The sequence below is a fragment of the Pelophylax lessonae genome (assembly GCF_965119305.1).
Source record: "Pelophylax lessonae genome assembly, chromosome: 6".
NCBI lineage: Eukaryota > Metazoa > Chordata > Amphibia > Anura > Ranidae > Pelophylax > Pelophylax lessonae.
Genome location: NC_138773.1, coordinates 266584589 through 266606997, shown reverse-complemented (window position 1 = coordinate 266606997; position 22409 = coordinate 266584589). Strand labels below are relative to the sequence as shown.

The window sequence follows — 22409 nt, the reverse complement described above, 5'->3', positions numbered from 1 at the left end:
TTCCTCTTGGTGTAAAGAGTGCCCCTTGTCCTCTGTGATGACCTTAGGGTGAATAACTCAACACCAAGTTTATTATATGGACCAATTATGTATTTATACATGTAGATCACATTCCCCCTTAATCTCCTCTTCTCAAGAGAGAATAAATTCAGTTCCTCTAATCTTGCCTCATAGCTGAGCTCCTCCATGCCTCTTATCAGTTTGGTTGCTTTTCTCTGCACTTTCTCCAGTCCCCCGATATCCTTTTTGTGAACTGGTGCCCAAAACTGAACTGCATATTCCAGATGAGGTCTTACTAATGATTTGTACAGGGACGAAATAATATATCTCTCTGGAGAAACATGAATAAACAACACAAGCTCCCACTTTGCTCTATCGGACATTCAACTGGTGAATGATGTGTGGTCTACTCCCTATGCTGAAACTTGCAGTATGTCCAAGATATGACATTTTGATAAATAGCTAATCTGAGTAATTAATGCAATTATGAGAACATTATGAAAAACATTGATCTCAGATTTTCCCAAAAATGATTTGATGATAGAAGTAATAAAACAATAATTACTAGAGGTGGGTGGATCTGCTTATTGTCCATCATTCTGACAGTTTGTCTACTGCTTTCTCGTTCATCCATGTAGTGAATTCATAGCTGCCACCGGGAACTTCCAGTCTCCAAAATATTGGCATTTAGGGGTGACGCCTCATCTTTCCAAAACGGACACAAATTAGTTATTCAGTTTCTGTGGCTAATTAAATATGGCAATTATAGAATCTAATTAGACAAAATGCCCCTGTAATTTATAAGAGGTGAAGTCTTAGGGCAGCCTTATTATTCCTTACACATTGGGATGTCCTAAAGCACTGCTCATGAGATGACGGAGATACAGCCACAATTGAGAGGTCAAATAAGAATCTACATGGCAGCCTGTAAATACTAAGACCAAAGGCAGCCTGGTCAGCGGCTCTTACATCTCCCTGATAAAATCTCATACAGGTTTGTATCAAAGACCAGGTTGCAGCCTTGGGCTGGCCATAGACGGAGCAAATTTCTTTCTTGCAACCACGGGTCATTGTTGACAGGGGAATCCCTCCCGCCAAGACATTGTGTTCTCCTGGGGTGATTATTGCTAGCAGCTATAACAGCCACTAGCAATATTCACATGTAAAATCCAGCGGCTGATTGTACCTGGGTACATTCAGTCTTCCCATACATGGTTCAAATCTCGGCCAGTTCCTACTGAAGCGGCCAAGATTCAAACTGTCTATGGCCGGCGTTACAAACCTGAGCCACTGAAGCTTGATGATGGGCAGTCCAGGGGACACCTTTCTTTTTAATCCACAGGTTTGAGAAATAAGGAATCCAATGGGAAAAGGCCAACTTTGTAGCTGCTTGGCCCTTCCTTCGTCCTTCAGGAAGGACAAAAAGTGAATCTGACTGACCGTGGCATCAGCATCTAACATGAGGAGGCCTTGTCTGCCAGTAACTGAGGCCAGGGAAAAATGAAGGCAAAGCAATGTCCTGGTTGAGATGGAAAGATGAAACCACCTTTGGCAAAAACAACGTCTGAGGTCAAAGAACCACCTTGTCATGGTGGAGTACCAGAACTTTGTCAAATTCGTCCTGAGAGTCATCCAAAATTTATTCCCTGGGCAACCCAAGTCAGCAACATTTAGATCATAAAACTTCAATTTTTCATTTGACTTTTGTCAAAGAAACCAGGTGGAAGTTTCTTGGCTGAACAGCACTTTAATCCAATTAGATGCAGGCACTGTAGAATTCTGACAGCAGGTGGTCCCAGCCATCAGATTGCAGCAGGACATTGGTCTATCTAAGCTGTTTAGTGTGGATGGAGAAATGCTTTAACAGCATGTAACTAGATTCATGGCTAAAAGTGCCTACAGGCATAAAATCAACTTTAACCAATCCAGCAACAGGGCAATGTACTGTATGCTCTGCTGCACCCAAACATTGAACGCAACATTTAGGTTAGTACAGATCTCAGCAATAGTTGCAAAGTGAACGTTCCCTTCCCCTTTCATAAATCAGACTCAAAGCACTCTCACAAAACTGCTGTCATCTGTATTTTCCTTTTGCTCCGACCACAGATTGCAATAACTATTCCATCTCAGCATATTCTGTGAAGCCAAACACACATCCCTCCAGCAGTGCTCCTCCTAATCCATGTCTCATAGAAAAGTCAGAATCTGCAGATTTCTACAAAGCTATTTTATATGTAGAGATTCACAGAAAGTGTTCATTATGATTTGTTTTCTAGAAGATGCAAGCACCATGAATATATACTGTGATTCAGTGTAGTATAAGATTATATAAGGAATCTAACTCTGAGACATCCCTTTACATGTATACAGCTAAGAACTGAATAACTACGTTTCTGAGTAACTCATAAATGAAGAAAATATACAGTATGCAATTTATCCCTTTTTTTAAATATATTTTAAACCTCAAACTTTACTGCAAATATTCTAGAATGCCATAAATACCCAATCAAAATGACTGAAGCATCTTCCAGAGACCAGACACCAACACACCCAGGGAAACATGTTACAATTGCTTCAAATCCAAATGAACTTTTCTTTGTAACGGCTTCCCTTTAAATGAAACTAAGACCGTGCTTAAAAAAATATTTTACATGCAATGTATGCATTATATGTGTAACGGTCCCCATGCCCTTGCAGCAGCTGGGATATTGAACAGCCATGTCACTTTTAACTTTACTACGGCTCTTCTCAACTTTCAACTCTCTACTTCGTCCCCCATCTCCTCTACTCACTAACTCACTCACTGCCCAAGAGATTGCCAATCACTTCAAAGACAAGGTTGATGCAATACGTGAGGACACATCTTCCCCACTCAACATACCTTGCCTAATTGCACAGTCAACACTCTCCTCCTTTGAACTGGCTACTACTGAAGAGGTTAAAAACTGTTTTCAGATGCCCACCTAACTACCTGTTCCCTGGATCCTGTTCCCTCACAACTACTACAGACACCCTCTTATTCTATCCTATGCTCCCTTACTCACATCTTCAATCTCTCCCTCTCTAGTGGCACCTTCCCCTCCCCTCTAAAACATGCACAGGTCACTCCCATACTTAACCACTTAAGCCCTGGAAGATTTTACCCCCTTCCTGACCAGGGGGTATTTTGCGATTCGGCACTGCGTGACTTTAACGGACAATTGCGCGGTCGTGCGACGCTGTACCTAAACGAATTTGGCATCCTTTTTTCCCACAAACAGAGCTTTCTTTTGGTGGTATTTGATCACCTGTGCGATTTTTTGATCATGCGCTATAAACAAAAAAAGAGCGTCAATTTTGCAAAAACAACAATATTTTTCACATTTCTTTATATGAAATTCCCCCCAAAAAAAATGTAAAAATCAAAATTTTTTAACATTTTCGGCCAATTTGTTTTATGCTACATATGTTTGGTAAAAAAAATTGCAAAAAGCGTATTTTAATTGGTTTGCGCAAAAGTTATCGCGTTTACTAACAAAGGGAAAGATTTTTGTCATTTTTGTTGTTTTTTTTTTTTAACGCGTAATGGCGGCGATCTGCAATTTTTTTTGCGGTACTGCGACATTGCGGCGGACAGATTGGACCCTTGACTGACATTTTTGACACTTTTTGGGTTACCAGTGACATTACTACAGTAATCAGTGCTATAAATATGCACTGTTACTGTAAAATTACACTGGCAGTGAAGGGGTTAACTTTTTTGAGAGGGAGGGGCTATGTGTGTCCCTAGGGGCATGATTCTAACTGTGATTGGCTGTGGCTTGAGATGTATGAACAATGATCTACATAATAGAACCGTATGATCATCATTCATACACCGGGGAGAATGACAGGCGGCTTGTTTACATTATAGAAAAATAGTGCAGCGCAATCCTAGTGGTAAAATTATAAAATCATGCAGAGTCCCAGTGTTAATAGGTGTCCATATAAACAGATAAAAGTCTCCAGTGTAAAGTGGTCCTAGGGCAATTCCATAAGGTGCTTGTCTCCACGAGTGCTCATGCAATCCCACCACCTGTTCACACTGCCGCTCACCTTAACAAAGAGACCCTACAGGGTCAACCAGCATTTCATCTCAAAATCAAAGCATCCTCACACTTTCTTCCTTAAGCGTAGTAAATGATTACACCTCCGATGCACTGTCAGCTCCTCAAACAATGTTACCAATATGTGTAGGAGACAAGAAAAAACGATCTAATGCTCTCTGTATGCAATCAAGCACTCTTTAATCCATATAAGAAAACAACTCACATTTTTGAAGAAAATAACAGCGCATATCTGCAGAGTTTGCAAGCAGGCGTGCATCAGGTCCACCAACCCGGAAGAGTGAGAGGCGGCCGCGGGTCACGTGACATCCCTCAGCGAGGGATGTCACGTGACCCGCGGCCGCCTCTCACTCTTCCGGGTTGGTGGACCTGATGCACGCCTGCTTGCAAACTCTGCAGATATGCGCTGTTATTTTCTTCAAAAATGTGAGTTGTTTTCTTATATGGATTAAAGAGTGCTTGATTGCATACAGAGAGCATTAGATCGTTTTTTCTTGTCTCCTACACATATTGGTAACATTGTTTGAGGAGCTGACAGTGCATCGGAGGTGTAATCATTTACTACGCTTAAGGAAGAAAGTGTGAGGATGCTTTGATTTTGAGATGAAATGCTGGTTGACCCTGTAGGGTCTCTTTGTTAAGGTGAGCGGCAGTGTGAACAGGTGGTGGGATTGCATGAGCACTCGTGGAGACAAGCACCTTATGGAATTGCCCTAGGACCACTTTACACTGGAGACTTTTATCTGTTTATATGGACACCTATTAACACTGGGACTCTGCATGATTTTATAATTTTACCACTAGGATTGCGCTGCACTATTTTTCTATTATGTATTCAGAAGGTGTTTTGGAGATATTGCCCTTGAGTGCTTAGCTGCTGGTCCATTTATTAGTGGTGTGTACAAGAGTCCAGCGCTGAATATTTCTTTTTATTTGGCTTGTTTACATTAGCCGCCTGACTTTCTCCCTCTCTACCGACGATGGCGAGTGACCGGCGGACGATCGGGTCCGCCGGTCACACGCGCGGGGGGTCCGTGACCGCGCGGGAGCGGGAACGCGCCTCCGGCGGCGCGCGCTCGCTCCTGAGACCCTCACAGGCTAGCGACATAGACCTACGTCGCTCTGCCTGTGAGGGGCTGACTGCCGCAGTAAATATACTGTGAGCAATCGGCAAGTGGTTAAAAAGCCCTCACTAGACCCCACTAACCTGAACAACTTAAGACCCATTTCACTGCTCCCATTCACTTCTAAACTTCTAGAACGCTTAGTCTACAACCGTCTCAACTCCTACCTCAGTGAAAATAACCTTCTTGATCCCTTACAGTCTGGCTTTCGCTCGCAGCACTCTACAGAAACTGCCTTACTAAAACTCACAAACGATCTACTAACTGCTAAAACCAATGGCCACTACTCCATACTTCTATTACTTGACCTTTCTGCGGCCTTTGATACTGTTGACCACCCGCTCCTTCTTAATAAACTCTGTTCCCTTGGCCTTCAAGATTCTGCTCTATCTTGGTTCTCCTCCTACCTATCACAGCGCTCCTTCATTGTTACCCACAACTCTACCTCCTCCTCCCCATTGCCCCTTTCTGTGGGGGTTCCCCAAGGCTCTGTTCTTGGACCCCTCCTCTTCTCTATCTACACCGCCTCCCTTGGTCACTTGATAACTGCCCACGGCTTCCAATACCATCTATATGCCGATGACACTCAAATCTATCTGTCTACTCCTCACCTCACTCCTTCAGTCTCCTCTCGCATTGCTAACTTACTTACTGACATATCAACATGGATGTCGCACCACTTCCTCAAACTAAATCTTTCTAACACTGAGCTGGTAATATTTCCTCCCACCCATGCCCCCCTCCATGACTTTTCTATCAAAATTAGTTATGCAACCATCAATCCCTCCCCTCATGCCAGGGTACTAGGTGTATCCTGGACTCTGACCTGTCCTTTCAGCCCCAAATCCAAGTATTGTCAAAAGCTTGTAGACTTCACCTTCGCAACATCTCTAAAATTCGCCCCTTTTTAACAACTGAAACCACCAAGCTACTCATTCACTCCCTTGTTATTTCTCGCCTCGACTACTGCAACTCCCTTCTCATAGGCCTACCACTTCATAGGCTATCCCCTCTTCAGTCTATCATGAATGCTGCTGCCAGGCTTATCCACCTTACCAACCGCTCAGTGTCTGCCTCCCCTCTCTGCCAGTCCCTACACTGGCTCCCGATTGCCCAGCAAATTAAATTCAAAATACTAACCACAACATACAAAGCCATTCACAACTCTGCCCTGAGCTACATCACCAATCTTGTCTCCAAATATCACCCAAACCGTCCTCTCCGCTCGTCTCAAGACCTCCTACTCTCAAGCTCCCTTGTCTCCTCCTCTCATGATCGTCTCCAGGATTTCCCCAGGGCCTCTCCCATCCTCTGGAATGCTCTACCTCAACCTGTACGGCTATCTCCTACTCTAGCTGCTTTCAGGCGAACCCTGAAAACTCATCTCTTCAGGGAAGCCTATCACACCGCCAACTAATCTGCCATCAGCTCATTCCCTACTCTTACAACCTCTTGTAACACCTGCCCCACCCCATTAGATTGTAAGCTCTTCTGAGCAGGGCCCTCTTAATCCTCTTGTATTTTATTGTATTGTATATGTACTGTCTCCCTCTAATATTGTAAAGCGCTGAGTAAACTGCTGGCGCTATAGAAAATCCATAATAATAATAATAATAATAATAATTTAAAAAAAATTATGTGCAGCAGCCATGCAGAAAGTGGGAGAAGCCTTAAAGGGATCCTATCAGGATGGACATTTGGGAGCTGCCATTGTTGTATAAGGCCAGCTTAAAGTAATACTAAAGTCTTGTTTTTTTTGTTTTTTTTGTGTTTAAAACTCAACTTAAGACAAACATGTTATACTTACCTGCTCAGTGGTTTTGCACAGAGCAGCCCTGATCCTCCTCTTTTCGGGTCCCTCTTCAGTGCTCCTGGCCCCTCTCCCCATCCCAGTGCCCCACCAGCAAGCAGCTTGCTATAGGGGCACCCAAGCCAAGCCGCTGCTGTGTGTGTCCATTCAGACATGGAGCCACAGCTTGGCCCCAAACCCTCTCTCTCTTATCATTGGCTCACTAACTTTGATTGACAGCAGCGGGTGCCAATGGGTCCCACTGTGTGTCTCAGCCAATCAGGAGGCAGCCGAGTGTCTCGTGCAACATCGCTGGATCAAGATGGGGCTCAGGTAAGTATTGGGGGGTTGAGGGGGGTTGAGGGGGGTTGAGGGGGGCTGAGGGGGCTCCTCCACACAGAAGGTTTTTTTTGTATCTTAATGCATACTGTAGAATGCATTAAGATAAAAATCCTTCTGCCTTTAGAACCACTTTAATGCCTAGTACATATGATCAGAAAATCACATGAAAAATACAGCTTTCAATGCGATCGTACGATAATCTGACCAATAGTACACAGCTTTTGAGTATAGGTACGAGTACCGATACTTGTGCTCAAGTACTCGTCGATACCTTTGCGGCACGATTTGAGCCCATACAAAATGAACAGGCTCAAATCGCACTGCAAAGAATCACATGTGATCTGAACAGGAATATGGTATGATTCCTGTCCGAATCGCATGCGGTTTCCCACACCACTCCTGAGTGAATCCAGGTTGAAGTCACTATGACAAGTCTGGGTTCACACAGGAGTGGTGGGGGGAAATCACATGTAATTTGGACAGGAATATCACCGCATTCCTGTTCAAATAATATGTGATTCTTTGCAGTGCGATTTGAGCCCGTTCATTTGTATGAGCTCAAGTCGCATCGTAAAGATATCGGTTTCACGTACTGCAGCATTTGCAGGAGTATGAGTACTCCTGCAAAAGCTTAGTATCGGCACCAATACCAGTATTGGTGCAACCCTAAATACAACACATTACATCGCTTCTTACGTTGTATTCTGTCGTACAAGAATTTTTATACCTTTAGTAACCTTTTATTTTCGATACGAGCCTTGCATGCAAAAAACAAAGGACGATCCTTTGTCCAATATGCTCATTGTGTGTACGAGGTTTAAGGGTAAGCAACCTCAGCACTCTAGCTATGGTGAAACTAAAAATGCCACCATGCTCCTGCCTCTGGGAGTCATGCCTGTGGGTCTCTTAAAATGCCTTATGGGATTTGTAGTTTCACCACAGCTGGAATGCTGAGCTTGCCTGTCCCTAGACTAGAGTAAATCTAGCCATAAATGACACAGATTTGCCCTACTTTACTGTTTTGGCCAAAACTCAAACCATGGGTGGCCCTGCAAGTACTGGAGAAACACCAGTTAAAAATCGAATGAATGAGGTGGAAAATTATCAGATGCAATCAGTGCTTTATGTGGCCCAAAAGAGGTGCCGGTACTCTATTATAGCCTATAATTTTTTTCCCACCCCACATCAGGGTCCCCACAGAGCACCCCCCCCTGGCCTGGGCTGGGACTCACTGGTGGTGACTGGTCTGGCTCTGGAGTGGGAAATATTTTGGGGGGGGGGGGCAATTGAGGGTGCAGATGTCCAAAATGAGCGTACTGGTACACTAAGGCGCACTGAGAGGTGGTGGTATGCTCAAGAGCCATATTTGGAAGTGGCGGTACTGAGTACCAGTGCATACCGGCTCACTTAAACCACTGGATGCAATCACTGTTCTGGTATTCCCGCAGCCATAGGTGCCTCCATACAATAGCTGGAACAACAGCCTCCCCTCCCTCTGCATTTCTCTTGCCACCTCTTGCCTTTGGAAAATGCTTGGAACCAAGACTAGGGCCAGTTATCAAGCAGCCATCTCCTTGCTAGATACCTTGTTGGGCCACCACAGGGGATGCCCTGCCTAACTTCATAGCTAGGCTTACAAAACATGTAGGAACATAGGACTACATGTACTGAGAGTTCTTCTTTAATCTCTTTTCACCAAAACCATAATAAACAATAGCAATATAGAAAACGTAATACATGACCCGTCCTGCACACTGTGTTCTATTGAATCCTTCACACTCTCTGGCTAATTGGCTAATGTTCCTTCAGCTGTGAGTGTTGTTCCAGCTATGACATCAGAAGCATTAAATGACCTCTTAGTCAGGACACATGGCTTTCAGTCTTGTCTTAAAGGAAAGTTACAACTTTCATTTTCCTGTGTGATTATCAGTAAAAAGAGAGATGCAATTTCATAAGGCTGCACAATGTGAACGGGTTGGGTGCAATGTGCGGTAACCCAGGGCAACCAACCAGTAATATTCACTGACTGCAGAATACTAAAATCTGATTGGCAATTATAGGTTACTGCATTTATTAAAACAGATCTGTTTTCTTCTGCTTTTCCACAAGGACAATATATTCTACACTTGTATTTTATGTTCCTATTGTAAGATTTTTCCTATCTTCATGGTAAAATGTTGGATTTTTCCTCACTCTCAGTCCTCTCACTCTCAGACCTAGTGGCAATGGTCACACATACTTGCCAACTGTCCCTTTTTTCCTGGGACAGTCCCTGCAAATAGGAGCCTGTCCCAGGTAATTTATGTTGTCCCTGGAAGCGCCTGTTAATCGGGCTGCCCATAAATGTTACGCAGAAGTAGTGCAGCTGAATGGGAGACTTATTCCAACTCTGCTACTGTGGCCTTAAGTCTGAAATTCCCTTTTCAATTTCCGAGATTAATTATGCAGAGTGGGCGGAGCTTCGGGGAAGTGGGTGTGGTAATTGATAGCTGTGCTGCAAAGTGTCCCTGGAAATTTTTTTTAAATGTTGGCAACTATGGTCACATGACACAGAGAGGGTGACTCTCCTTATTGGGGACACAGAGAGCAATAAAACATGGAAAGTGGAAAAAAAGGGCTGGACCCATAAGGTTATCTTGTTAGTGTTATTTTTGATGTCTAATTCCCAAGCAGGTGGCTTCTACACCCCAAAGGATCTCCACAGTCTTCTTGGCTTGTAGTGTAATGTGAAAGAAATGGAAATTGAAGCGTAACACTCCTGCTGTAGTGTTAGGACCTGGGTCTGAACCTGCGACCTCTGCTGTGTCTGGAGCCAAGTACAGAAGCCCTTATACAGCCCTGTAGAATTTTCCAACAATGACTTTACATGTACTGAAAACAATAACAAATAATTTATCACCAATGAAAAACACAGCAAATATCTGGTCACTATGCTAACCCGACGCATTGTATCATTACTTGATGAAGTTTATAAATCCACTTACCTGTTTTGAGGAGCACTATTGTAACCACCAGTATGATGAGAAGGACCACTGCAACTCCAGAAATGATGATTTTTAATGTCTGGATGAAAGAAAATCATATCAGAGACACTAATAAAGAATCTCTACACTATACAACCCAGCATGATCAGCAATATTCAGTACCTTTGAATATGGTTCATAGGCATCTACAGTATATACTATTCAGTGTCATGTTCACACTTTAAAAAGTCAGTTGCCCTCTTTTATTTTTTTTCAATTCGTGGTTTATATTAAAGTGTTACTAAACCCAGGACCCTGCATTCGCTATATCTGGTCTCCCACAGTACACAGAACAGGGAAATGCAATAGTTTTAGTAAATATAAATTGCTAAATACCTTTTCTCATCAGCCGTATATAGCAATCTTGTGACTTCTATCAGTGTCCAACCAAGCACTGGTAAAAGCTTGTAGGTAGAGTTTTCTGACTGTCCTATGAGGCTGCAAGACCCCGGACCCTCTGTCTGGACAGTGCTGATTGGCCTTGTGCTGATCACATGCACCCTCCCAAGAAAAAAAAAAAACTCTCTAGCAATTCACACCAAACTGAGCATGTGCAGCCTGACTCCAAGGGCTCTGTGTTATTAGGGAATTATCAGGGGTCAGTGGAAGAAGGGAAGGATCAGAGAAGACTGGATCAAGCAGCCTTTTTACACAATGCAGAGGATTAACCCCTTAGGTTCCACAGTGAGTATAACAAGCATGATTTTACTGTTGTGGGTTTGGTAACACTTTAAAATGAAATCCGATGATTCTGGTCCTTGTTCAGGATCTTCCTGTTATAGGGTGACAATGCTTTGTTCCCCGCTGTGTCTAATCACCGAAACCGCGTGCACATAATCACAGAAATCTACATGATTTTGCGCAGCTGAGCCGCCCTACCACAGTAAATCTGCGTGGGGTGGTCAGCAAGTGGTTAAAGTGGTTGTAAAGTCTCAAGGTTTTTCACCTTAATGCATTTTATGCATTAAGGTGAAAAACCTTCTGTGCTGCAGAAGAACCCCCTCATTTTTTTGCCTAAGCCCATTCGTTCCAGTGATGTGCAGAGCACAGCAGCTCCAGCTGCTGTCTCTCTCCTCATTGGATAGATTGATAGCTACTTTCATTTAAATCCATTGACATGGGAGTAGGGGGCGGGGCCAAGTCCCGCTGTCCTTGTCAATGGACGTAGCAGCGGGACTCAGGAGCACGCCTTCAGGGGTACCCCCATGGTAAGCAGCTCTCCATGGGGCACCTGTTGAAGGGGAGGTGTCAGGAGCGCTGGCGAGGCACCCCAGAAGAGAAGGATTGGGGCTGCTCTGTGCAAATGAATTGCACAGAGCAGGTAAGTATAACATGTTTGTGATTTTTTTTTTTAATTTGAACCTTTACAATCAATTTTCAATTGATTTAAAATCAATTTAACCACTTTAAGACCGGAAGATTTTTGCTTCTTAATGACCAGGCCCTATTTTGCGATTTGGCATTGCATTAGTTTAACGGACAATTGCGCGGTCGCGCGATGCTTTACCCAAACAAAATTTACGTCCTTTTTTCCCACAAACAGAGCTTTCTTTTGATCACCTGTGCGATTTTTATTTTTTGCGCTATAAACAAAAAAAGAGCGACAATTTTGAAAAAAAAAAAAAAAAACAATATTTTTCCCATTCTGCTGCATAACATTCCAAAAAAAATTTAAAAATCAAAATTTTTTAACATTTTAGGCCAATTTGTTTTCTGCTACATATTTTTTGGTAAAAATCGCAATAAGCGTATTTTGATTGGTTTGCGCAAAAGTTATTGCGTTTACTAACTACGGGAAAGATTTATGTCATTTTTATTGTTTTTTTTATTTTTTTACTAGTAATGGCGGCGATCTGCGATTTTTAGCGGGACTGCGACATTGCGGTGGACAGATCGGACCCCTAACTGACATTTTTGACACTTTTGGGGGGACCAGTGACATTACTACAGTAATCAGTGCTAAAAATATGCACTGTTACTGTAATAATGACTCTACCACCAAAAGAAAGCTCTATTTGTGGGAAAAAAGAACATCAATTTTATTTGGGTAGAGTGTCACACGACCATGCAATCGTCAGTTAAAGTAAAGCAGTGCCGAATCACCCGGTCATTAAGGGGGTAAAACCTTACAGTCCTTAAGTGGTTAAAGTATAACTTAAGGCAAAACTTTTTTTTCAGTTTTGGATTAATTAGCAACGGGTTAGAGCCTCTGACAGTGTTTATTGATGTCCGTGCCCCCCGGTAAAGAGATTCACCTTTTCTGTTTGTCCTGTTTTCAAATATTATTGAAAGTGAAAGCAAATATTGGGTTGTCCCCAAAAAAGCAATAGAGGATAAATCTTATAATGGGGGACACTAGTTCTCATGACTTGAGGGTTCCCCAAGGAATTCCCTTAATGAAGGGATTTCCTCTCACTTCCTGTTTGGGATTTTGGACAGGAAGTGAAGGGAAATCTCCGCAATGGGACATAAAAAAAAAGGAGAGGAGTTATAACCCTTCTATAACCTTGCACTATCCAAAATAGAAAAAAAAAAAGTTTGGGTTGTCCCCAAAAAAGTAATAGAGGATAAATCTTCCAATGGGGGACACTAGTTCTCATGACTTGGGGTTCCCCAATAAATTCCCTTAATTTGCAGGGATTTCCTCTCATTTCCTGTTTTGGCTTTTGGACAGGAAGTGAAGGGAAATCTCCACAATGGGACATAAATGGAAGAAAAAAAAAAAAAAAACTGACACGAGTTATAACATTGCACTATCCAAAATAGAAAAAAAAAAAAAAGTTTGGGCTATAGTTCTACTATATGTTCAACATTTACAAACTGGAGCTGAATGGTACTTTAAAAGCATCAACAAAGATTGATGAAAGCTCTGCAAATGCTTTGTCAAAGTTTGCTTTTCACACCGCTCTAAGGCCCCTTTCACACTTGTGCGACTTGTCCTGCAATTTGGCACTGCAAAGTCGCATGACAAGTCATACTTCATGATTTCCAATGAGTACCGTTCTTATCTGTACGACTTTAAGTTGCAACAACTTCAAAGTCGTCTCTGCACTACTTTGGGACGATTTGAATGCGTTTTGAGGTCCAAAGACATAGACATTGCTTTAAGTCCAGTCAAAATCGCTGTAAAATCACGGCAACAGAATTGCGATAAAATCTCGTGACTTTTAGGTCGCATAAGTTTGAAACGGGTAAAGCCTGTGTGAAACAGGCCTTACTCTACCTTCTGAAAAATATTACATGTTACACCTGTTTTAAGGGTATAGCATGGTGCAACGTGAACCCCCTACCCCTAAAAGCCCCCTTTTATGCAGCTTCACCCACATAGCCATATCATTCATTCACAGAGATCCCATCTGTCACCATGCAGTTCTCAATAGAACTTTGCCCTCCAGCTGTCAAGCTGAAAGTTCGTATGCTGGTGCCATCAGGGAGCTGTGGGCAGAATCTGCAGGAGCCTGGCATTGCACCCACCATTTATTGATCACGGTTGCAAAGCTGTAGTTTAAAGTTTTAAAAAAAAATACAAATGCACATTTTTTTTCTGCAAAAATAGAAATTTATATATATTAATATTATATACGTATATTTTTTCAAGGTGGACTTAGCCTTTAAAGCAAATATGTTACATTTATTATTGAATGAAGTAGAATAGCAGAGCTGGAACTCTCGACGTGTTTGGATACTGCAAATAAATGTTTAAAAAGTATTTTACATCATTACTGTCAATGAGAACGCAAAAAAAACTTGGCAAACGCATGCGACTTAGTTTACATTTCACTGCTGTATGTTCTCTTTTCCTCTGTCACATGTTCCCTTACTGGTCCTTTAATATTTCCCTAATATCATGTTATAAAAAAGTGATATATACAGTAAAACTCTGAAATATATTTCATGTAAAAGGCCACTCACCCTCATGCTTGCTGGAGCTATTGAAGAAGGATGGACTACCACAACGCCGGACGTCTCCTTGTGATTCACTCAGCATTCACCCAGTGCCCTGAAATTGCCTGAAATGTTTTCAGAATAAAAAGCAAAAAAAAAAAAAAAAAAAAGAAATTGAAAACAGACTTCATGGGCGTTCTTTGCTGCGAAAGAACACTGGGCGGATCCAGAGTGTATCGCAACTTTGTCCAATTTTAAACGTAACTACATCGCTGACACCAATGTGTATCCTTCCCGTGACTCAACACTTTGATTCACAACGATGCAAATGATTCAATTATTACCATATGTTTTTAGTAAAACCACCAGGGTTGAAGGCAATAAAATCAGCCGTCTAAAGCAATCTGAAAAACGACTTTATTTAGGGGAAAAACTCTGATTCATATCCTAAAGGGACTGAAATGTATAGAACGGCAAAATAAAGGACACGGTGCATCTAAGGCCATAGAACATGAGTATGGAGCTTCTAAATTACATATAGGGGAATCAAAAGAACAATTAACATATAAAAAATATACCACACATTTACTAAAGGCCTGTACACACGATAAGAAAATCTCAAGGGAAATTTCGTCCGACGACCGATCTGCCGATTTTCGGATTGTTAGTATGGTGCTTTCCACAGCCGACTCCAACTTTTCGGCTGAGAAAATCCTGATGTGCAGGCTATATAATTTTTGTCAATACAACGTCAGATTTTCGTCTCATTAGTACAGATTTAGATGGAAAAAAATCTTAAGAGCAAGACTGGGCATGCTCAGAGACGAAAGAACACATACAAAACAATCCAACACATGACATCACTTCTGAAGTAGAATTCTGTCGTACGGGAAAATTCGTATGAAAATAACCTCTTCACTTTCCACATCAGACAAGCATGCCACAAAAAATGGACGACAGATCGTTCGATAATCTGATCGTGTGTACGGGGCTTTACACTCATCTATTATACTGAAGGTAGGCCTCTACCGGGGAACCTTTCATATAGTGAGGTTCTCTTCTTCTCTCTCTGTATTATTTAACCACTTCAATACTGTGCATTTCACCCCCTTTCCCGCCCAGGCCACTTTTCAGCTTCCAGCATTGTCACACTTTGAATGACAATTGTGTGGTCATGCAATGCTGTACCTAAACAACATTTTTTTTTTTGAGACAGTTAAAGTGTTCTTGATTTTTTTTTTGCTAAACAAATGAAAAAAGACAGAAAATCTTGAAAAAAGGTTTTTCTTTGTTTCTGCTATAACCTTTTCTAAATACCGTATATACTTGAGTAAAAGCCGACCCCAATATAAGCCTGAGGCACCTAATTTTACCACAAAAAAGTGGAAAAACGTATTGACTCGAGTATAAGCCTAGGGTGGGAAATGCAGCAGCTACTGGACCCAACTGGACCACCACGAGACACAAAATGGGCTGCGGGCATGGTACAGGAGATGGTACAGGACATGGTTCAGACATGGTACAGGAGATGGCACAGGCATGGCACAGGAGATGGTTCAGGCATGGCACAGGTGATGGTACTGGCATGGTACAGGAGATGGTTCAGGCATGGTACAGGAGATTGTACAGGAGATGGCACAGGCATGGCACAGGGGATGGTATGGGCATGGCACAGGTGATGGTACGGGCATGGCACAGGTGATGGTACAGGAGATGGTACAGGCATGGCACAAGAGATGGTACAGGCATGGCACAGGTGATGGTACAGGAGATGGTACACAGGCATGGCACAAGTGATGGTACACAGGCATGGCACGGATTGTACAGGAGATGGTACACAGGCATGGCACAGGTGATGGTACACCAGCATGGCACAGATTGTACAGGAGATGCAGTGCTGCGGCATGGTACAGGAGAATGTCCTGTACCATGCCCGCAGAAATGCATGAGGAAATGTAGGGGCTGCGGAGGAGTCTCACTTACCTGTCCGTGAGGCGCCTTACATTTAAAAATGGCACCGCCCGGGGCCAACACGTCACCGCGCATGCGCCGCCGATGCTCGGGAAAGCCTGTTCGGCTATTCCCGGGCAGGCGACGCATGCGCGGTGACATGTTTGCGCCAGGCGCCGCCATTTTTAAAAGGTAAGTCAGACAGTGACTCAAGTATAAGCCGAGGGGGGCTTTTTCAGCATAAAAAAACATGCTGAAAAAATTGGCTTATACTCGAGTATATACGGTAAGTACATTTTATTCTTCACTGATGTGCACTGATGAGGCTGCACTAACGGGTACTGATGGGGTGGCACTTATATGTAGCATTGATGGGCACTGATAGGTGGCACTGATAAGCGGCAATGATCGGCACTGATGGGCACTGATAAACGGTACTGATAGGTGGCACTAATGAGGAGGCACTGACATGCATCACTGATGGGCACTGAAAGGCAGCAATAATGGGCACTGATGGGAACTGATTTTCATCACTGGTGTGCATCACTGGTGAGCACTGGCAGTCATCACAGGTAGGCACTGGCAGGCATCGCTGATGGGACTGCACTGATAATTATTGCACTGATTATCAGATTAGATCCTCCCTGTGAGGAAAGCCGCTTATTGGCTCTCCTCTACTCACACACTGTCACTGTGATCAGCTGTGATTGGACACAGCTGATCACATGGTAAAGAGTCTATGTCACAGGCACCGATCGCTGCGCTGCACACCCCCAGGGTGCACACGAGTGGCTTGTTCTGAAGGACATCATATGACGTCCAGTCAGAACAATTAAACCACCTCCCGGGTCACCATTTCGCTACAGGCCGGGCGAAGAAGTGGTTAACCACTTAAGCTCCGGTATATTTTACCCCCTCCATGACCAGGCCATTTTTTGCTTTTCGGCACTGAGCTATCTTAACTGGCAATTGCGTGGTCACGCAACGCTGTACCCAAATAAAATGTATAGAATTTTTTTTTATAGGGCTTTCCTTTGGTGGTATTTGATCACCACAGTTTTTTTTTTTGCGACTGAAAGACTGAAAATTTGGAAAATAACAAAACAATATTTTTTACTTTCTGCTATAAAATATATTTAACAATATAGCCAACAAAAAAAAGTAAAAAAATCTAATTTCTTCATAAATTTTGGTCAAAAGGTATTCCACTACAAATTTTTGAAGAAAAAAAATCCCACTTAGTATAAGTTGTTTTGTTTGCATGAAAGTTATAGCGCCTACAAGCTATGGTATATATACTGGAATTATTTTTTTTCATACTACTAAAAGCGACGAACAATGACTTATAATGGGACTGCGATAGTGCGGCAGATAATCTGACACTAACTGACACTGGGGGGAACTGACTAACTGCCACTGATACCACCAGTGATACTAAGGCTCCATTCACACCTGAGCGTATCGTTTTGAGGTGTTTTTTGGAGTATTTTTCAGGCTTTTTTTTGGGCGTTTTTTTTATTTTATTTTTTTTTCAGGCGTTTTTTGCTTGTTGGGCGTTTTGAGACTTCAGAGATGAGCGGTTTACAAGCTGAAAAATTGCTCAGGTGTGAAAAGGGCCTAATACAGTGATGAGTGCTAATAATATGCACTGTCACTGTATCAATGACACTGGCTAAGAAGGGGTTAATATCCAGGGTGATCAAGGAGTTAAATATGTGCCTATCCTATGTATAAGGTGTGCTGCTTTGACTAACAGATCTCTGAGTTTCTCATGGATGATTGCTCCCTTTAAGCCTCGTACACACGCGTCGAAATTCGGCAGGGAATTTTCGTCCGACTACCGATCTGCCTATTTTTGGCTTGTTAGTATGATGCTTCCGACAACCGACTCCGACTTTTCAGCCGAAAAAAATCTGGTGTGCAGGCTATAAAATTTTTGTCCTCTGTCAAAATACGGCCGATTTTCGTGCAGTCAGTACAGATTTCGACAGGGAAAAATCTAATGAGCAAGACTGGGCATGCTCAGAGATGAAAGAACACAAAGAAAGCAAACCAACACATGACATCACTTTTGAAGTAGAATTTTGTCGGGCGAGAAAATTCGTGTGCAGTCTAGGCACATTCCAACCAACAAAAAACCACTCTGGACAAAAGACGGACGATCGGTCGGCCAATAATCGTTGCGTGTGTACGAGGCTTTATACAGAGCTCTGTGTTTTTTTCCCAGCACAAGAGCTCTGGGCTGTGATTGCACACAGCTGATCAGCAGGTACCAGCCGTGAAGCACACAGCACTTTTTAGTGAAGAGGACTAATTTATTGAGCACTGAGCACTGGACACTTTATATTGAATAGATTGGCCTTTATTTTATTTTTATTTTTACATTGAAAGAAGAGTATTCTGTTATTATTTGATGGTATATGATTATTTACATATTTTTTGTATGGATTAGCATGCACAGATTTGCGATTTGCACATTGAGTTATAGCACTTTTTGAGTCACGAGGCACTTTGATCAATTTTCATATTTATTTATTATATATATATATATATATATATATATTGAACGTATACAGTATTTATATATGTTTATAGTGTGATCTGCATATTCTAGTTTAGCACTTTGAGTCACTTAATTTTTGCACATTTTTATTAATTGAGCAGCGCTGATACACATATCATTTAAAGGCTTTCCCTTTTTTTTATCAGCAGCAGCCATATTTATAGCAGGGGGGAGTACCGCGCTTTAAAGGTGCTTAGTGCATGCTATTCATATAAATACATTTACTTTCAGTGCTTTCAAATGTTAATAATATAAATCCCTTGTGCTAAAATTGTATAAATATTCTCCAGTGCATAAATAATAACAATTAAAAAAATTTTCATTAATATCTCTCAAAAATATTTCTTATAGGTGATGTAAAATATGTGCTATAAACAATCCTTAAAATTAATTATACATTGTTAAATAAAGTGCCAGTGGTAAAGTATGTGCTTTTAAGCTTACAATAAATATATAATTCAAAAGTGATAAAGTGCCAAAAGTGTCCTTATATTACACTGAAATAAATATATAAATAAGGTTGTGTATGTTCAAACGCCTTTTCTTTCCCAAAATTCATGCAGGTGCTCTTCCATGCAGTGGCCACTAGGTGTCCTAAGCGCTCACCTCAATTGCCTTTATAACCAGCTTTGTATTGTATCATATGTGGTATTTCCTCCTTTTCTTATGGTTAATGGATCCGGCCACTAATCCCCACACTCTTTCCTCTTTCAAACGATATTCCAAGGGGTATGTGTGGAGTCTTTGTATCTCCAAAATAAATGGGGCCACAATAGTGAAGTGCCGTTTGGTGATTTTATTAAAGCAGACTTAAAATAACAGACTCACATTTTCCTTCGTCTTTTCAAATGCATGACACTCGTATTGCCGCTACGTCACTTCCGGTTTGGTGTCCTACGCGTTACGCTGCGTGCCCACACAGCTTCTTCCAGGGATAGTATAGTAATTTTTAGCTATTTATATATTTAAACTTTTCCCTGAGCGCAGGCACCTATCTAAATCTCAATATATACTCCAACAAACCATGCATAGTGGACTACAAAACATCTCCTTCCCAAAAACACAAATCCTGTGCTCTTTTCATGCTCACACTCAGATTGTGCATTCACTAGATCGCCATGACCTCTTAACTTACTAAGTGGGTCCACAATAGCTTAGGTTTATGCTGTCCTTCCAGGCAGTCTTCCAGCTTCTGATCTTTGCTCCCTTTAATCCTCCAAATGCATCATGAATAAACTATAAAATAGAAAGCCACACTGCAATCATTTTTATTGCAATAGTAAAAATAAAAACATTTCCAAGTGCATTCAAAATACAAATGCCAGCATTCAGCATGGTTACTTTATCTCATGGATCCAAGATGGCCACCACCGACCCAACTTCTTGTCCCCTTCCTGCATGTGACCAGAAGTGATGTAGGTGGAAATGATGTCACAATGAACAGCCCCGCCCAACATGTTTTGACCAATTGTCGTAGTCTGGGACGGCCTCCAAGGAGTAGGAACACCATAATAGTAGCATAAGCTCATGATCTTTGGATGTTTTGCACTTCCTGAACCTGACAGGGTTATAAGGGGAGTATCAGTAGGTGGGAAGTACCCTATGAAGAGAACCTGTTTGTTTCAGCTTTTGCTAAAGTCTAACTAAAGGCAAAACTTATTTATTTTTTATTTTTTTTAGTTTTGGATACAGTGAAGAGGGATTAGAACATCTGTCAGGTTTTATTGCTGTCTGTGCCTCAGTTAGTGCTCTTTCAGATGGGTGGTCAGAGGGCGGTAAGAAAGAGTGGCTGAGCAACAGATTTCCCTGGCCACCTGCCTGAACTGTGAAATAACAGCCAGACAGGGCTATTCACACGATGTGGCCATGAGCTTTGCCTCATGGCTGCAGCAATTTTAACTGGGTGTGCAAAATTTGACAGGCAGCAAAAAAAATGTGCCCATTGTATTTAATGGGGCCACGCTGCAACCGTGTGCCATGCAGGCATTTGCAATGCAGTAGTTCGGCATTATCAGGTTAAATCATATTATAACTCATTATAACTCTTCATCACCTCCTGTTAAATGCCCTCTAAAAAGCGATCCAAATGTGCTTTGCTCTTCATTAGGCACCACTCTAAAGCAAGTGTAAAAGAGCACTTAGAGAGATTTACCCTCTTTTTTTGTCCTGTTTACAGTTATCATCAAAATTGAAAGAAAATCCCAAATTTTGGGTTGCAACCATAATAGTAATTGAGGAGAAATCATCCAATGATGACACTTGTTCTGGTGACAATCAGAAATTCCTTCACTTTGGAGGGATTTCTTCTCACTTCCTGTTTTAACTAGTGAACAGGAAGTGAACGGAAATCTCCCCAGTGGGACACAGATGGCAAAAAAACTAAACTTGACAAGGATTATAACCCTTCCTTAATCTATCCAAAAAAAAAAAAAACTTTTGCCTTTCTACTTTAAATTTAGGACTACAGCTGTCACAGCAATGCCTCACTGGAAGCTCCCATTGCTCAGTTCCTAGAAGCCACACTACGTCCACGGCAAAGCACTCCTCTGCAGCATGGTTCACATTGGCAGGCTTGCCCAGGACTTTATACAGCTTCCCAATGGGATCCTTGTCTGTACTAGCTATGAGCCAGAATGACAGGTTCTCTTTAGTAGAAGGCTGCATGGATCTGACAGTTTACAATTCTGCTCTGTGTTTGGGACCCGCAGATAATTAATTAAACAGCTGGAGCAGAGCAAATTTTGTATTATGTTCTATTTCATAACATTTGTCCAGACATTGGCAGACTCAGTAAGAAACATGCTGCTGCTTCATTTATTTAATGAGGTGCCATGTGTCCAAACGCACTTTTCCTGACAGACTCCATGGCAGCATACGTATCGGGTTTGGCCCCGCCTCCAAACCTACCCATAGGACCTCACTCCCATAAATCTTTGCTCCTGTTCAGCACACGTGTTCTTTTTTTGTCCTCCAAAGGATTACCTGATATCCTACCTGAAGATGGATTCCGGGTGATGGATGGCTCTACCTGTCGGGTATGGAGCTCTCCAATAAGCCCCAGCTGCTGCGGGGTATGGAGGAGGGGCGAAGATGTAGCAGCCTTGGCCAAAAAGCCCAGCTGCTGCGGGTGGCCGGTACCCTTGAAAGAGATAAGTCCGGTGTGCATCCATCCCTGGTGGTCTGCGGTTCGTGAGTACACTCCATGGCAGCTATGTTATATGCTTATATTTGCCTTTGTTTATATGTTTTTTCTCTTACCTGGTCTTTCCTGCCTTCCCTGGTGGCTAGTGGTCCGGGGCCGGTCAGCGGTTCACTTCCTGACCGGCCGCCGGTGCGGTGCGCTACTGCGCATGTGCGGCGCCTCCAGAACGAGGCTTGGTTCTCGCGCGTGCGCAGTAAGAGCGCGGCGCATGCGCAGTGAGTTGGCGTCGGCGGCGAGCGCTGATGACGTCACCAGGCGCCATATTTAAACCCCAGAACTGTCAGCAGTGTTGTGTTTATACACACTGCTGATACTGGGTGTTCCATACTCCGCATCTGATCGGTTTTTGGACGCCTGCTGTTCGTTGCCGCTCTGCCTGCTAACCTCTGGTTCTTGGTGAGTACTGGCCCCAGTTTGGGAGCCTCCCCCCCCCTCCTCTTTTGCTG

At 42.5% G+C, this 22409-nt stretch overlaps 1 protein-coding gene across 1 annotated transcript in view; it reads right to left on the bottom strand.

Annotated features, from left to right (window-relative positions):
* LOC309557987 (prolyl endopeptidase FAP-like) overlaps nucleotides 1–14402 on the bottom strand; it is a 163115-nt gene extending 148713 nt beyond the window's left edge. Inside the window, exons 1-2 of the mRNA XM_082260894.1 lie at nucleotides 14276–14402; nucleotides 10325–10403 (exon numbers count right to left, since the gene is read on the bottom strand). Of these exons, the coding sequence (XP_082117020.1) occupies nucleotides 10325–10403; nucleotides 14276–14281 (85 nt within the window). The 5' untranslated portion in view covers nucleotides 14282–14402. The remainder of the gene's footprint in view (nucleotides 1–10324; nucleotides 10404–14275) is intronic.
* Nucleotides 14403–22409: the final 8007 nt, after the last annotated feature.